This window comes from Myotis daubentonii, chromosome 16, assembly GCF_963259705.1.
Source record: "Myotis daubentonii chromosome 16, mMyoDau2.1, whole genome shotgun sequence".
In the NCBI taxonomy this organism is placed as follows: Eukaryota; Metazoa; Chordata; class Mammalia; order Chiroptera; family Vespertilionidae; genus Myotis; species Myotis daubentonii.
The window spans coordinates 48,403,438-48,421,213 of record NC_081855.1 but is presented as its reverse complement, the minus strand read 5'-3'; the positions used below and the strand labels follow the sequence as shown (position 1 = coordinate 48,421,213).

The 17,776-nt window shown below is 47.6% G+C and overlaps 2 protein-coding genes across 3 annotated transcripts; both read left to right on the top strand.

Moving 5' to 3' along the window:
* Positions 1–714: 714 nt before the first annotated feature.
* SPMAP1 (sperm microtubule associated protein 1) lies at positions 715–3,711 on the top strand. Its single transcript, XM_059668288.1, has 3 exons — positions 715–921; positions 2,544–2,643; positions 3,490–3,711. Exons 1-3 carry the CDS (start codon positions 715–717, stop codon positions 3,645–3,647), a joined length of 465 nt encoding a protein of 154 aa, XP_059524271.1. The 3' UTR covers positions 3,648–3,711.
* Positions 3,712–4,643: 932 nt separating this feature from the next.
* CWC25 (CWC25 spliceosome associated protein homolog) lies at positions 4,644–17,255 on the top strand. Of its 2 annotated transcripts, XM_059670829.1 has the most exons (10): positions 4,644–4,837; positions 6,758–6,930; positions 9,402–9,638; positions 10,272–10,341; positions 11,045–11,172; positions 11,835–11,898; positions 12,495–12,706; positions 13,360–13,458; positions 14,919–15,080; positions 15,810–17,255. In XM_059670829.1, the coding sequence occupies exons 1-10, from the start codon at positions 4,820–4,822 to the stop codon at positions 15,922–15,924; spliced, it is 1,278 nt and encodes a 425-aa protein (XP_059526812.1). In that variant the 5' UTR covers positions 4,644–4,819; the 3' UTR covers positions 15,925–17,255. The 2 variants fall into 2 exon arrangements, with proteins under 2 accessions (XP_059526812.1, XP_059526813.1); XM_059670830.1 differs by lacking the exons at positions 11,045–11,172; positions 11,835–11,898.
* Positions 17,256–17,776: the final 521 nt, after the last annotated feature.

The window sequence follows — 17,776 nt, the reverse complement described above, 5'->3', positions numbered from 1 at the left end:
TATAGGGTGCTTTGACATATAAGCACCTATATGGATTTAAGGGGAAAATTTGGGAAGTAAAAAGTGCCTGAAGCCATAACTAAAGAAAATCATTGTTTAGGTTTTGCTGTATCCTATCATATACATTAAGTTAGCCAGAGGAAAAAGCATGGTAATATGTCAACCTGTTTTTTTAGGGGGGCTGACAGGAAGAGAAATACTGATGGGAAGAATTGGGTGGGGAGGGAGGAAGTGCTTTAAGTGCACTTAACTAGAAGTCAGGAGACTGAGTTCTGGTTCTGGGTCCACCAGTAAATGAATTTAGTTTCAACTTCCAATTCTGTAAAATGAGTTGGAAGTAGATGCTATTTGAACTCCTTCTGATCCATCTGGGCACATGATTTTTAACAGAACTGAGTTGGGAAAATGCATGTAAGGTGGGAACAGAACCTTGTTCTTAAAGGAAAGCGGGAAGCTGGGCCCGACCGCCCTCACAAGGCACGCATTCAGTAATCCCTTTTCCCCTTCAGTCTCGTGCATGGCCGCCTCCTGCTCATCCCACTGGGCCAAGCAAGCAACTTGCCCCGCAGCTCTAAGCGCCCACCCGGTTGGATGGGACAATAGGGTTTGTGTCGCAGGCGTCCTGTCCTGAGACCACGTAACAATGCGCGGGGGAGCCCTCTGCCTGGGCCCTCCCACTCCCACCAGAGGGGTCCTTGGAGGGCGGTGGTCGGGATGGTGCACTTGCGCGAGTACCCTCTGCGGTTGCAGAAGGGCTTCATCTTGGATGGGGTGGCCCTGAGCACCATGGCCCGCAACTATGAGCACTTGAAGCCCAAGGTCTGGTCTGCGATTCCGCCTTACAATGCGCAGCAGGACTACCACGCGCGTCGGTACTTCACGAGCCGTGTGATTCCGCCCATTTTGCAGAAAACCGGTCAGGTATAGGAACTCCCCAAAGCACCCCACTGTTTGCCTGCAGGGGTTGTCCCTGGTGGCGGACTGATTTCCCACATCCTGGCAGCTCACTCCAGCGCCCGCCTACCAGGGAGTCCCGTCCCCCCCCCCCCCCCCCCCCCGCCTACCACCACCGCCAACACACACCTCAGTTTTCTTCATGCACACACGGACCTGGCCCAGGTGATGACAGTATTGAGCGTGAGCTCCCTGGGCGCACAGAATCACCTTCTATCCCTGAACTTGAGAATGATGTCATTTTGGGTTTCTGCAAGCCTAGGAACCTGACTCAAAGTCCGCTTCTCCCAAACCGATTTCATTGTCCTTTTTGACGTCATGGACCCGCCCTTTGGGATGACCTCACACTGCAAATTCTCTAAAAGCTCGAAAATCTGTGACCTCAGTGAACAAGACAAAGACCCACCAAGTGCCACACCCTCTGTTCGGTGACGTCATAGTTCATAGTTATAGTGGGGCTCACTCCAAGGAACCTTGAGCTGAAACCTCCCAACCCTCCTTGGATCTCCTTTCTCCCCAGGCCTTTCCCTGGTGGGGGGGGGGACGAGGGGGAGAAAGGGGGGTTTGCCCCTCCCCAGCAGACTACTTCCCTGGCGTCAAAGATTCTGAGGCTATTTGCTAATGGTTCCATTCATTTTTTAAAAAATATATTTTTCTTGATTTTAGAGAGAGGACGGGAGAGGCATAGAGAGGTAGAAACATCGCTGAGAGAGAAACATTGATCTCCCTACTTGGGGTGGAGCCCGCAATTCCGACATATGCCCTGACCGGGAATCGAACTGTGACCTCCTGGTTCATGTGCCCACACCCAACTACTGACCCACATTGTTTTCACCCCTTTTGCCTCCAATATTGGTGCCTATATGTCACAGTGGTATGAATACGACTTAATGGGGGTTATTCCATGAACAAATCTAGGGTTTTTTTTAATCCCAAGTGTTTGTGTGTGCACGTGCATGTTTAGTACAAGTATATATGGACACATCTGTGCATGCCATGTTTGAGTGTGTACTTGCTGTTTACTCATATAGCTTTTATGACAGAAGGAGCTGTCATATGGGGAGGCCTTTGAAAAGAATATGGCTTACACACTTTTGAAATTTTCTGTTCCGTTTTGTAAGTAGCTTAATTGTCACAACCACCATTTGTGGTAGGTATTATTTTCATTTAAATGAAGATAAGGTTTAAAAAAAAAGATAAGGTTTATTGAACCTTTACTATGCCAGGCCCTTTATTTGAAACATCTCACTTAAATCTCACAGCAACCCTCCCTTTACTGATGAGGACACTGAGGTCCAGAAAAGCTGTGTCATTGGCCTAGGTCACACAGCTTGTTAGTGGCAGAGCTGGATTTGGAAACTGTCTGGCAGCAGACACTGAGCCCCCAAGGGTCAAGCCACACAGCCTCTCCCTGAGAGGCAATAGAGATCATAAGTATCTTTAATCTTTCTGGCCCTCTTACCCCTGGCTGTGACCTCTACCTGCTCCCCACAAGCCACAGGGGAGTCCGCATTATGCATATCTCAGCATGGGGGCTGACAGTCCTTTTTTTCCCTAACCGTCTTCTGTATTCTCTCCCTCACTCTCAGGATCATGGAGGTACAGGAAGGGACGGCTGGGTAGTGGATTATTTCCACATCTTCGGGGAAGAACAGAAATACATCAACAGGAGAAACTGGGCAGGGGCAGGCAAGTGGTCCCACCTAGGAAGAGTGGTGTGCATCCCACAGTTCAGAGAGAGAAAGTGGGTGTAGAGAGACCTGTTTGGGGAGAAGAGGGCCAAGGACTGCATCCTCCAGCTTTTCTTCTTAGATAAGAGCAGAAGCTGAAACAGTACTCCCCATAGGTAGTTATTGAGCACCTACTGCATGTCGGGTGCTTTTTACCCTCACACTACCCCCATGTTACAACCTGGGAAACTAGGACTGAGGTAGTTAAAGTGATTTGCTCAGAAGGGCTGAGCAAGGATTGGGATTCTACTTTTCTAACTCTAAAGCCTTTATCCCTCTCATTGCTCCTGGGCAGGCTGTCTCCTTATCTTACAGGCACAGTTGAGCAGCAACAGGAATGGGAGAGTTGAGAGATACTTTTCTGACACTCCTCCCGCCCCAATCCCACCACCCTGTAGCCACACTCTATAGTCACATGACCCTCTGTAACATTTGGCCACACTGAGCACATCAGTGTCCTCCAGATGGGTTAGAGGCAAGAATACAATTTTCTCAGTTCTCGGAGCAAGGCAAGTTTGGCCAAGCCCAGAAATGTCTGACCCTTATGTACCATTCATACTCCTCCTGCACGCTACTCATACTCCTCCTGGTATGAGGTTGGGTTTCTAGGTAGCCATCTGTTTCCTTGACTTCACCAACCCTTGGCTTTTCGGTAAAGAGGCTTGAGACATTTGAGGTTGGAGGGCTCCGCTAGACATGGGGAGCACAGCAGCTGTAGCTGGGCTGGTATTAGGAAATCCCAGTGGAAGTGGAGAAAGCAAGAGGGGGCTGCCTGCAGGCTCAGGCCTCTCTCTCCATCCGCCAGGGCATTCCTTCCAGCAGGTGATCGGCCATGACTACTACAATGCTGATGTGAAAACGATCAGGGGGTACAACGGTCTGTTTGGCTACCGCAGGAACACCCCAGCCCTCCGCCAGTGCCCATCTGTTTTCGGAGAGGTCACCCGACTCCCTCTCTTCTAACAGCAGCTCTTCCTTTCATACCCCTTGAACTGAGTTTCTATGACAGTTGCTTAGATGAACTCCCAATACCATTTTAGATAAACATTGTTTTAAATCTGTGCCTCCAAGTGTGCTGTTTCTTCCCCGAGTTTGGAGTTTCGGGGGGAGGGGGACTAGTTTCTCTAGTCTCAGCTTTTCTCCCCAGTGGAGAGGAGGTGAGAGGAGAAAGTGCATCTCAGGCTTGTGCCTTTACACTCCATGCCAACCAGTGCCAGGCTTGCGAGGCCTCCCTCAGTCCTCCCTTGCCAGTGTGATAAGGAGGAACCACACGACCCAGCCCTCAACAATTCTCCCCGAGACATCTGCAGGGCTAGGTCAGAGCTGGCTACTGTTTCCACCACGAATGGAGCAAGCAGGGTGGCCACACAAACTAAGGGAAAGGAAGCGGGGAAGCTGGTACATTCCGAGGGTTTGGTGCAGGGTGGCCGATGGAATTTCGGTTTGATTGTTTCTACTTAACCTCCATAAAGTAGATCTGATTTAAGGCAGTCGGTGCTGTGTCCAGGTTTGAGGAGAATGCGTGTTTTTTTTAAAAATCCTTATTTAATTTTTTTTAAAGTATTACATATGTCTCCTTTTCCCCCAATTGACTATCCTCCACCTCACCCCCCGAGAGTGCGGGTTTGAAAAGCCGTTTGGAAAACCGGGGTGTGTGGGGTAGGCGACCTGAGCTGGTCCACGCTGGGGCCACCCCGCGAGACACCGATGGAAGCCCCGAGAGGGACGCCGCGGCGCGCTGCCATGACAACCGAACTGCTGGGCGAGGCCTACTAGCCACGTAACTGACTACAGCAGCGGCGTCTGAACACACCCATCGCGATGGCAGACGTGGTGCCAACCCGAGGGCCCAAAACGAGGCCGCGGACGCCGCGACCTGAGGGCCTCGAACGGCAACACCCCACGTGATGCTCCTGCTACGTAGCGTCACAGAGTAAAACGTCATCACCCCGCGACGCCGTCGCCGTATTGGAACGCCCTCCCGGAAGTAGAATGTAGATCCGGCTGTGAAAGCAGCCGCCGGTGGCCCCCGAGAACAGACCGGGGGCAGTCGCACCTGAGCTATTTCTCTACGTTTCCTCTCGCTCCTTCCTGAGTCTTCCAGGTCCACGGAGTGAGGACACGTCTCCACTATCATGGGGGGCGGAGACCTGGTAAGTGAGGGAGGCCTCGGCCGGGACGACTGAGGCTGGAGACAGGGTTGGGCTCGGGACGGAATTGGTGGGAGTGGGTAACCGTGGCAACGCAGCCTCGCTTTCGCGGGGGTGAAGTTGGGGGGCGGGGGTGCCGTAGCCCTGGGGAGGGGACGGATCGCTAAGGCCACGGAAGGACTGAGCGGAGACCTGGGGAGGTGGGCCAGGTGTGTCCCCAATGGTGGCAGGTGTTTGTGTGTGTGTGTTAGGGGGACCCTCGGCTGGAAACTGAGTCCAGGGGAAGGCCCGGGGGCCAGGGTTGAAATCATGGGTAGGAAAGGAGGCAGGTCTCGAGGACGGGTCCCGCAGGCATTATTTTGTATATCTTGTCTGGGGACACATCTGTCTTTCTCAGCTGGGAGTTCAGAGCGACGTCCTGGGCTGTAGGAGGCGTGGCTTATGCCCCCTTCTTTCCCTTGAGCCATGTCCTGGGGCCCATTTTAAGCCTGAAAGGATGTTCATGTGCACCTTTTCCGTTTCTCCTTCAGTGCTGCATGCTTATCTATAATGTCAGAGATTTCTCCTGAATTTATAGCACTTAATATACGTTAAGTGGCCATTGCTCTTAAGCAGAATAGCTCATTTGTAGAGGGCTGAGGCCCTAAATTGGGCAGTGACCCACAAGAGCATGGGGCAACACCAGGAAAACGCTAACCTCTTGGAAGTTTAGCTAATCGAATCAGCACATCAATTAAGTCACCTGTCCAGTAGCTGTTAGAGTTTGTCAGATGTTACTGAGTTCCAGTACTCCATCAAAGTTCCTCAAATTTGGTGTGTTCTTCGGAAAACTGCATTTAGAGACAGGAAAGCTCTTTTTCTTTTTAATGGGAAATGCAAATTTAAAAAAAACTATTACATATGTTCTCCCCCCCCCATTAACGCCCTTCAGCCCCCACCGCCCCAGGCTCTCACCACCTAATTGCATGTGGAACAGGAAAGCTCTGATCCAGGGTTTCCCAGCCTCAGTGCTATTGACATGCAAGGCTGGATAGTTCTTTGTTGTGTGTGTGTGTGTGTGTGTGTGTGTGTGTGTGTGTGTTCCTGTGCATTGTAGTATGTTTACCAGCATCCCTGGCTTCTAGCCACTAGTACCACCCTTCTCCCCCAGTTGTGCAACCCAAAATGTCTCTAGACATTGCCTCCCCACATCTCCAGCCACAGTGAACTGTTTGTACTATATATAGTCTTTCTCACCACTGTGCCTTCACCTGTGTGTGCTATTCTGTTTGGAAATCCTACCCCTGCCTCCCCTCTTTCTACATTATCGGGTTAATTTATAATTGTTCTGAGATGTCATTTCTTCCAGGAAACTCTCCCTGACTGGGAAAGCTGGGCCAGAGCAGTGGCTCTTGGGGAGGATGGAGAGGAGAAGGGTGAAGGGTGGGGGGAGATGAGAACCAAGGGGAGATTCCTGGGAAGGAAGGTTGGAAGAGGTACTAGATGGGGTTGTAAACCATGCAAGTGTAAGGCAGGTTAAATGAGCTGAAGGAAAAAAGAAGGCTGTGTTCATAACAATGAATGTTGCTTTACAGAGTCTATACCTTTCCATCTCCTTGCCCCATTCCTTCTGTATTATCATCACCAACCCTCACTTTAGACATAGCCAATGGAAGTCAGACTTATATGCATTTCAGGCTAAAAGTATTAGAAGGGAATTCAGGAAGGGCCTTTTGTATCCTGAAGCTTTATGCACTTGACCAAAAACCCCCTGGTGTGTGAGAGATTGTGGGTGCCAACCTTGTCATTGTTAAAGACGGTCTTGACCTACCATACGCCTGCCTTGGTGTGATTAGGGTAGAGAGGGGTGGGTGAGGCAGGGCCAGTTGTATTTACCACCCATACACTCCCTGAGTTGTTTCTCCCTCCTTTCAATTACCACAGAACCTGAAGAAGAGCTGGCACCCGCAGACACTCCGCAATGTGGAGAAGGTGTGGAAGGCTGAGCAGAAGCATGAGGCTGAGCGGAAGAAGATCGAGGAGCTTCAGCGGGAGTTGCGGGAGGAGAGGGCCAGGGAGGAGATGCAGCGCTACGCGGAGGATGTTGGCGCTGTCAAGTAAGCCAGGGCTGAGGGTGGGCATGGGGGGCTGCGGGTGTCCTGGTGTAGGGAACTGCAGGACTGGCCCACAGGTGCAGCATCCAGCTCTTGCACCATAGCTGGTTAAAAGCAGGGGTTTTGGAGTCAGACTGACCTGGGTTCTGAGGCTGGCTTTGCATGGACGAGCCTCACCATGTAACTGGGGGCAAGTTTGGGAGCCTTGGTTACCTCACTAGACCCAGGAGAGCGAGAGTTCCCAGTTTCCAAGGTTTGTGGAAGATGGACTGAGATAACATGTAGAGGCTTGGTGTAGGCCAAGCTCATGGTGGATGATTGGCAAGTAACCACAGCTGAGGGTGATTGCTGCTACCTGCCTCTGGTATGTGTCAACGCCTCCTTCCTGCTTTATTTTTTTGTTTATGTATTAAAGGCTCGTTTTAGGGGGGCAGTGAGGTCTCAGGGAAGGAGGTGGATAGTGTGTCTGCCAGTAAAAGCTGTGTGACTGGACAGTCCCACTCGATGTTACCCTGCTTGTTTCCTCTTGTGTAACAGAGGATAGGAGTAGCAGGTAATAATTACCCACCTTGTGAAAGGAGGTGGGAGTAAATGTGTTCTGAGGAAAATTAAAATCATGAAATATGCAGGGCATTTCTAAATCAGAATTGAATAAAAGCCACAGGAGACTAAAATTGAGTAATCTATCATTTTTCTTTCTTTTTTTAAAATATATTTTTATTGATTTCAGAGAGTAAGGGAGAGGGAGAGAGAGAGAAACATCAATGATGAGAGAGAATCATTGATTGGCTGCCTCCTGCACGCCCCCCATTGATTGGCTGCCTCCTGCACGCCCCCTACTGGAGATTGAGCCTGCAACCAGGGCATGTGCCCCTGACCGGAATCGAACCCAGGGCCCTTCCATCTGCAGGCTGGCGCTCTATCCACTGAGCCAAACTGGCTAGGGCCATCTATCATTTTTCTTGTTTATGTCCTCGTGGGCACGTCTCCTGGGTAGTGTGTAGCATGTGTCCCCCATTGGATACACAGGGCTTTTCCTTACTAATTTCATGACAGGAGGATTTGTGACATTCAAGATTGTGTGCATGTGAGACCTAGTTTCAGTTCATGGAAATGGAATTATGAAACTGGTCGGGCATTAATTATTCTTATTAGCCCGGCTGGAGTGGCTCAGTGGTTGAGCGTTGACCTATGAACTAGGAGGTCCATAGTTCAGTTCTAGTATATTAAAAAAGTATATTTTAAAAAAATGTCTGGCCCTAGCTGGTTTAGCTCAGTGGATAGAGCATTGGTCTGTGGACTGAAGAGTGCTGGGTTCAATTCCAGTCAAGGGCATATGCCTGGGTTCCGGACTTGATCCCAGTGTGGGGCGTGCAGGAGACAGCCAATCAATGATTCTCTTTCATCATTGATGTTTCTCCCTCTCTCCCTCTCTGAAATCAATAAAAATATATTTAAAATAAAAAATTAAATGTCCAAAAGCCCTGGCCGGTGTGGTTCAGTTGGTTGAGCGTTGTCCATGCACCAAAAGGTTACTGGTCTGATTCTCGTCAGGGCACATGCCTAGGTTGTGGGCTCGATCCCCAGTAGGGAGCATGCGGGAGGCAACCTATCAATGCTTCACTCTTGCATTGATGTTTCTCTCTCTCAGAAATCAGCAAAAATAATATTTTTTAAAATGTCCAAGGATGTAACCAAGAAGACGTTCTTTATGCTCATAGTTGTTATATAATCTTAAACAAAAACACATAAAATAATCATATTTAAAAAACAGTTAATTTAATGTTATAGATAATGCTGTTTTGATGAAAAAACATTGCTGCTTGCAGTGTGAGTGGGGTATTAGCTGCTTCAACATAAGCTTTTATGAATTCAGCATGCCTTTATTGTTGTATGAGGGTTCAGTTTTCTCACCACCAACTATAGGGAAATATTTGTTTGGCATGATACTGTGACATAATTGCCCCCCTCTTTTGGCGTGAAAGTATAATTTTGTATCAGGTTATATCTCTGGTCTTTTTTCACCGTCTCCATAACTGTAGTGTCACTGCTTATGTCAATATGACAGTGAGCACCAAAACACACAGTGAACACAACTGCATATGTGGTCACTGAAATTGGTTTTGGTAACGAGATGATCAGAATATGCTTATTGTTTCAGATTATTCTAGAAATGAAAGGACAATATAGAAGCTTATGTAGAAGCCCTGGGCAAAAGATCTGTGCCCCAGGCTGAGGAACATAGTGTTTCCTCATAAATTGCTTTAGGTGGTGAAAGTGAGCTTCGCTAAGTGGTGAGCTTCATGCTGGCAGGCACCATTTCTCCCTCTGTGCCATGGGGAGTACTGTGCTTAGCCCATCTTAGGTGCCTGTAGAATGACTCCTGCTCTGACCAGCTATGGTTATCTGTCCTTTGTGTTCAGGTTTTGTGTGTAGGTGTCTACATTTTCTTTTCTATTTTTTTCTTGATCTAGGAAGAAAGAAGAAAAATTGGATTGGATGTACCAGGGTCCTGGTGGGATGGTGAACCGTGATGAGTACTTGCTGGGGCGCCCCATTGACAAATACGTTTTTGAGAAGATGGAGGAGAAGGAGGCAGGCTGTTCTTCTGAGACAGGACTCCTCCCAGGCTCTATCTTTGCCCCTTCGGGTGCCAACTCCCTCCTTGACATGGCCAGCAAGATCCGCGAGGACCCACTCTTCATCATCAGGTACTGAGGAGGGGCTGGGAAGGGGTTTTGTTACAGAGATGCTTAGTAGAGTGTTACTTAGCTTCTCGCTTCACAGCTGGTTTCCTCTTAGCTTTTATATATCATGTAAAAGAACTTGTCTCCATTTGGGCTGCTTGATGTTGGGAAGGAGGCTCCATTATGGGTGCCTGGTATAGGCCATATGGGAAGAGATTGGCAAGTGGACCAGACCAGACTAAACCAGACCAGATTTATTCATTTACTGTTGTCCCTTAATAAAAAATGCGAGGTAGAAGCAAGGTGAGGAAGACGGGCAGCTTCTTGGGAATTTGGAGATCCGCGGCCATCAATTGACACACAGGCTGACCCCGTTTACCGGACTATTGGGAAGCCTTGAGGGTGAGGCCCAACAAGAAATACACCAGCTCTCTTGCACCACAGGAGCCAGCGTGGACTTTCCTCACAAGATTCAGCCCCTTACGCAGGTTTGGGGAAGGTTTCTGGCTTTCGCCCCATCATGTAGATTTCAACATAGGACCTGCCTACATGCCTTTCGAAAAAAGATGGCTACATAGAATTGTGGAGAGTGGAATGAGTGACTTAATCTCCTTCCTAAAATAAGCTGTTATGATTTTTATAATTTTCTCTCTTTAGGAAGAAGGAAGAAGAGAAAAAAAGAGAGGTATTGAATAATCCTGTGAAAATGAAGAAAATCAAAGAATTGGTAAGTAGTGCATCAAATGAGCACCAGGAGTATCTTTCAGCTACTTTAACATGAGAACTTCAGTCCATTTACCCTTACCTTACGAGAAGGAAAACTGGCTTTAAAAATTTTTGTCTTTTAGAGACCTTTTGCTGGTGATTTTATGCAATCTCAATTTATCAAGCTTAATTAAGCTTGATTTTCTGTTTTATGTCTTTTGGTTGGGAAAGTACCGTGTGATGGCATGGTTCCAGAAAAAGAGGGGTATGGGTTATGCCTGTGGAAAGCATGATCATCCAGTGTGTTCAGGAGAGCAGGTGGCAGACTTCCTAGGGTCCATGCAGCATTCACATGACATATGTGATTATTTCTTGGATCAGTTGGCAGGGAAAATGTAAAGATTGATCTTTCCGTTCCCACATGCTTTCAGTGAAGTTGGAATTCTTTTGACAGATGGATGTGCTAGGCAGTGGTTCCAGGGACTGGTTAAAAACTCAGATTCCTAGCCCACCCACCAGAGATTCTGTTCACTAGTCTGGGGGCATTTGTGTACAACCAGGGGTAAGCCCCTCCCGCTGTTGACAGGGCTGCTCTGATAATGTCCTGGCCCCCTGTAGATCCAGAGGCTTGGAGTTAGGTAGTTTGTGCATAACCCAGTCCACTCAGAAGGATTGACAGGGGTCTCAGTCATCTTGTGTGGTTATATGTTCTGGGCATTTTCTAGTTGCAAATGAGTCTGGAAAAAAAGGAGAAGAAGAAAAAGAAGGAGAAGAAAAAGAAGCACAAGAAACATAAGCACAGAAGCTCAAGTAGTGATCGTTGCAGCAGTGAGGATGAGCGCAACTGGGGGAGGTGAGCATGTGGAGGCGGGCCTCCCTCATGGATTCATTCACTCATTCATTCCACAGACACTGAACGCCTACTCCATGCCGGGAACTGCCAGGGCCTGAGGTTTCAGTGGTGAACTCATACACGGGCCCTGTGCCCACAGAGCTGGCCATCTAGCACTAGAGTTCCTTGGAGATCTTGGCGTGACCCCATAGCCCTGTGGGTCTTCGGTCAGACAGCCTGGGTATGACTTTCATCTCAGCTGGTGATTTCTCTGAGACTGAAGCGAGTTTTATGTAGGCTTTTTTTTTTTTTTTTTTTTTAATGCTTTAATGGACCCATCTGGGCCCATTCTGTATATCTTCTCTGTGGGAGCAGTCAGCATTGTCACTGCTGACTCACTCTTAGTCCCTGGAATAGCAGCATGAGGTGAGAGGAGAATGTGTTCAGGCATCAGAGCTGAAAAGCTGGTCCCATGTTTTTTGTTTTTTTCTCTACAGGAAAAACATGACTGTGCTGATGCATCTTCCAGCACAGACAGTCCAAATAGAGAGACACACTCCCAAGTCATAGCTGGGAGGTGGGAAAGGTCACCATTGAAGCAGGAAGCACATTTCAGCACAAGAGATGTAAACTGGACCTTTTTGCATTTTTTTTTTCAATGAGTGTGTGTTTTAATCTTTTAGGTCTCAAAAGAAGATGGTGAATTCTTCCTCTGTTTTACCCAAAGTTCCTGGGTATGGTTTACAGGTAAGGACGTGGGCTTTGCAAAGGGAGTGGGACTGTTGAATGTGCCAACTTGACAGCCTTTTAGATACAGAGCATTTTAGCAGCCAATCAAACATGGGAAGGAGCGAGTTTGAGCAGCCAAGACTGGGGCTGCTGGGGAACAGGCCCATGCTTTAGCCCTGAGCTGAGGGCCCTCTGAGCAGAGAGGCTAAACCACAGGGGAGTGTTTAGGCATTCTGTCCATCTCTCTGCAAATAATTTACATGAAATGCATATATTTTAAGTGTACAGGTTGGTAATGTTCAGCAAATGCACACCGCTCTGGATTCCTTCTTTTCCCTCAGTATGTTTAACTTTAGACCCTGTGCTCCATGCTCTGCCTCTTGCTCCTCCTTAGGCTGCAGTGAAAAGCCAAGCGAGTTTAGGTGGTTGGGTGGGTACACTCTTTTAAATAATTCTGAAGATAACTTTCCTAAGTGTCGCTGTGAAGGGATTGGTTTACCCAGTTGTCTCCTTACAGAACCTCAGTGCTCATCCATTTTCGTGTCTCACTGCATTGTCTCCTGAGTGCTGCATTTTCCTAGGAATAGCCTTTCTTCCTTTCCTTGATGATACAGATCAGGGACTCCGACCATACCCAGCGTCTGCAGGGCCCTTTGATGGCTGAGCCAAAAGGAGTGCATGGATGGAAGAATCACTCCAGGTCCAGGAGCTCCTCCCCGTCACCTCCCAGACATGCCAGCAAGAAGAGCACCAGAGAAGGAGGGTCCCGGGACAGGAGGTCTCGATCCCCGGACAGAAGGTCACGGTCCCCAAGGCCAAGCAAAACGTGAGTCTTGGAATTCGCTGTGAAATAAGCTGTGCGTGCCGGGGGCTGGTCACAACAGGTGATTTGCTCTTGGTGATATCTGTTCATTAATGTTTCTGAATGTCTTTGCTTTGTTACTCCCTTTACATCATTTGCCCCTCACCTCAATGTAAAGCTCAGGCCCCTAGAATGACATATTTTTTTAAATGTTTTAAAGTGGTTGCAATCCACTTTTTTAAAAAAAAAATATATATATATTTCTTACTGATTTCAGAGAGGAAAAAAGAGAGAGAGAACCATCAATGATGATAGAGAATCATTGACTGGTTGCCTCCTGCATGCCACCACTGGGGATCGAGCCCACAACCCGGGCATGTGCCCTGACCGGGAATCGAATTGTGAACCTCTTGGTTCATAGGTCGATGCTCAACCACTGAGCCATGCTGGCCAGGCTAGAACTACATATTTATCTATTTGGAATCTCTAGAGCAAGTTTAATATCAAATCTTATGTACCTTTATGCCTTCGTTTTCCTTCCACTTCTGCCCTCTGTTTTCTTCTATTTGGATTATAATTCTAACACAGTTAGCTTTTCTTCCATCATTTGAGGAACATGATAAAAGCCCTTGTGTTGAAAAAACTTTTCTCCTCTCTGCCCTCTGTGTCTGTTACAGGCACAACTCTAAGGTAAACAGGAGAGAGAGAGGCCGAACTAGGAGCCCATCACCTAAAAAAGAGGTCTACCAAAGGCGGCACGCACCTGGATATACCCGGTGAGTCAGGAGCCCAGCAGATAAACTTCAGCCCCGTAGCCCGAGTCTGGGAGCGGTTCAAACCTGGGCAAAGTGGACAATCTCTATCACCTTTTTGCCCAACCAGCTTTTTTTATTCGTCTTGTCAGCTTTTAAACATCTGCCCCTCACAGTGGGAGGCACATTGAAGGGACAAATTAATTCTCTCTCAACATGTGTAAATTAGAGGTTTCCATAGAAAAGCTTTTCTTGAGAGCGTGTCCCTTACTTGAGCATCAGCTGAAAGGGAAGCAGGGGACTCTCCTGAGGGCAGACAGGACTCTGTGTTTGAGTTGGGTGTGGAGAGGGCCAGACAGAATATAGGCGTGCAGCCCTGGGATCTGAGGCTGTCCCATGAAAGGCTCTCCCTAGGGGTTGCAGTTGCTCTTTGTAGAAGTTTAGATGAATGAGCAACTTTTATTAACTTCCTTTGACTGCCCCTACAAATTGGCTGCACATTAAAATCACTTGGGAAGCTTAAAAAAAAAAATTCCCATTACCTAGCTACACCCCATCATAATCCCTGGGTGTGGGCCCAGACACTAGTATTTTGTTGTTGTTGTTGTTAATCCTCACTAGAGGATATTTTTTCATTGACTTTTAGAGAGAATGGAATGGAGGGGGAGAGAGACAGAGAAAAAAAATCAGTGTGGGAGAGAGACATCGATTGGTTGCCTCCTGCACACGCCCTGACCAGGGCCAGGGATCGAGCCTGCAACTGAGTTATAGTATGTGTCCTTGAGCGGAATCGAACCGGGGATCCTTTAATCTACGGGCCGACGCTTTATCCATGAGCCAAACCGGCTAGGGCCAGACATCAGCATTTTTTTAAAGCTCCCTGGTGATTCTGATGTGCAGCCAACGTTGAGAACCACTGAGAGTCTACAACATCTTGTATTCACTGTGTTGTTAGAAGAGAGGTGGGTCCTAGGTCCCTTTTAACTATTAATTGCCTGATTCTCTAAGTTTCCAGGGAACAGAAACTTTTTTTAAAAGTTTATTTCTTTTTAAAAATATTTTTATTGATTTCAGAGAGGAAGGGATAGGGAGAAGGGAGGTAGAAACATCAATGATGAGAGAGAATCATTGATTGGCTGCCTCCTGCACACCCCCTATTGGGGATCAAGCCCACAACCCTGGCATGTGCCCTTGACTGGAATGGAACCCGGGACCCTTCAGTCCGCAGGCCGATGTTTTATCCACTGAGCAAAACCATCTAGGGCTAAAAAGATTTATTTTTGACTGGCAACTTCCTGCCTGACCAAGCAAGGTATTTGGAAGGAAAGAAACTCATCCTGAGTTTGACAGTAGGTTAATGTCTATGGAAAGAGCAGGAGGTGTAGAACCTGAGGTCCTACCTGATTTCTCTTCTCCCCAAGGTAGTTCCGGTTTTTTTGTTAGTAGAGAAGTAGACATGTTGGGATGGTTTTTGTGTTCAACAGAAAGCTCTCATCAGAGGAACTTGAGCGAAAACGGCAAGAAATGATGGAAAATGCCAAGTGGCGGGAGGAAGAGAGGCTGAACATCCTTAAGAAGCACGCGAAGGATGAGGAGAGGGAGCAGAGGCTGGAGAAGCTGGACTCTCGGGACGGGAAGTTCATCCAGTGAGTGCATCTTCTTCCTGCCCAGTGGCTTTCGTAGCGATGGTCCCAAGAAGGCAGTTGGGCAGCTGGTTCATTCCTTGTGTTCCCAGTGTGTCTGTGCCTGTGTCTGTGTCGAGAGATCATGGAGCTCAGGCTCCAGACCATCTTTGTTACCACTCCTAGCTTCTGGCCAGAGCTGGCCAGAGAGCAGGATGTTTTTAATTTGAGGGGAGGAGAAGGGAATTGGTATTTTCACTGAATCTCCTTGGCCTGCCTTTTTTTTTTTTTTTTTTTTTAATATATTTTATTGATTTTTCACAGAGAGAAAGGGAGAGAGATAGAGAGCCAGAAACATCGATGAGAGAGAAACATCGATCAGCCACCTCCTGCACATCTCCCACTGGGGATGTGCGCGCAACCCAGGCACACGCCCTTGACCGGAATCGAACCCGGGACCCCTCATTCCGCAGGCCGACGCTCTATCCACTAAGCCAAACCGGTTTCGGCCTTGGCCTGCCTTTTAAATAAGAATTCATGGCTGAGGAAGTCTTTTTCCAATGAGGCTTTGACTATTTTCCAAAACATAAATTTTCCCTTTGAATCTGGTTTAAATAACTGAGTTCCAGATGGAGGCTTAAAAGAGGGTGTGTTTTTACAGCTGTTTTGTGGCTAGCAACCTGTTTCTTCTAATTTTGCTAGATGACCAGTTGACATGTTTGTCACTTACATTCGTCTGTCTTCTCTCCCCAGCCGCATGAAGCTTGAGAGTGCGTCCACCTCCTCCCTGGAGGACCGGGTGAAGCGGAATATCCACTCTTTACAGAGAACCTCGGTAGCCCTGGAGAAGAACTTTATGAAAAGATGAAACCATCCTCTCTTGCTGGTTTTCCTGAATGTTCCAGGGAAGCTGCTGACCCTTAAAAATTCTCTTTATAAGAGTTCAAGTGACTTCTTCCAAAGACGTCAAACCACCACTGTTCAAAGTGACTCTCCCCGTTGACTCCTGAAACAGCTACTTCCTTTGAGAACTTGCTTTATGGGACCCTCAGCAACTTTTGCTGGGTGCAGAGTGGGTTTTGACTGTTTTTAATGGTGGGCACTGGACCATCCAGGTGTGAGCACTCCTGCCACTCTGGAGGGCTGCTTCCTGTGGTGGTGATTCATATTATGCCTCTTTCCTCCCACTTGTGTGAACACCTATTCTTCCACCTCAGCATATACCAGTCCTTTTAGGAACCTCACTCTCCAGGCACTGAGATAGATTGTGCTCACTGGGGTAAATGAACATTTACTTGATTTAGTAGATAGGGGACAGGGTGAGACCAGGTTAGGGCAGAGCCAAGGAAGTGACAAAGAATCTGGAAGGGGAAAATATTTTTAAAAACCCTAAATGAACTGTTGGAACCATTGGACTATCTTTCAAACTGTAAAAGTATTGTGTGTGTGTGTGTGTGTATGCACACACAAATGGTAATTTTTACATGCTTTTTAAAAAATGTTAGCTTTGTGAGAATATCTTGTTTGGTAAGTGACTTTCCTATGTAACGGAACCACATTGTATCTTGATATTTAGTAATACAGTAAAGCAGGTCAGCTTTTTTCCCCCCTTTGCAAATCGAGCTAGTTTAGGAGGGGCTGGGTGCTTAGAGTCTTTGATGTGAGAAGTGCAATGATGAAGTCAAATGATTTTATGAGTCAGGACCAAATTGGCAGTATGCTCCCTGGCTCTTAAAAAATAAAAAAAAATGGAAGCTGTTTATATTTTATGGCTTCCTTTTATCATGTAGTAATCCTATCACAATAATTCTAGATTTCCTGAAGCTGTTTGCTACTATTTTTTAGTCAGTTATTAAAAAACCCAAAAAGTTATGGTTCCAATCTCCTGTCTTCTTTCCCTTCTCTATTCTTTCACCACAAGCCCTCATTTGACCCATAACTCTTTCATAGGCACTCTTGACCCACACATTAGCTGAGCTCTTCCTTTTCTACTAATTCCTAATTCTGCTTAAAACAAATTTGGATTTATATTTTTGAGCACTTATAACACAAGGCACTGTAATATTTAAAACCTAGTCTTCAGAGAGAAAGTAACAAACTTGTTACTTATTTAATCACTTCATCCTCTTCCCCTATGATAGGGTTAATAATGTATCTTATGTTACTTGGTAATAAAGGCTACATTTATTTTTGTAACTGCTTAAAGAGCTACCATGTGCCGAGAAGCAAATTTGCATATTTCCTTCCATTCAGAGCACTATGACCCCATCATTTAGGTCAAATACCTGGAGATCCTTGGTCCGAGAGGAATTATGTAACAAAGATTTCATGAAGTGAGCCGGAGAATAAGATGATTATGACTGTTGTAGGACAGGTGTCTTAAGGTGCCAGCAATCTCTTCACCTGACCCTTTGGCGGGAGGAGGCCCGGGCAGCAGGTGGGTGAGAGGGGAGCCCATTCATAAAACCCTGGGCTCCCGGCCGGCTCTTCTCATTGGCCCTGGGGCGGAGGGGCGTGTCCTGTGGGTGGGACGCTGCCTAGGCCCGGGGGAGTGGAAGGACCCACGCTGGGGTGGGGCGAGGGGGCGTTCCTTGGCTTTCCCTGCAGGACTTCCTTTTCCCTCCGCTGCTCCTCCTCCCCCCCGGGGTGGGGATGGTACGTCCCACCCTCCTCCCCTCCCTGCGCCGCCATCTTGGCACGTCAGGTTGCAGGAAACAGCC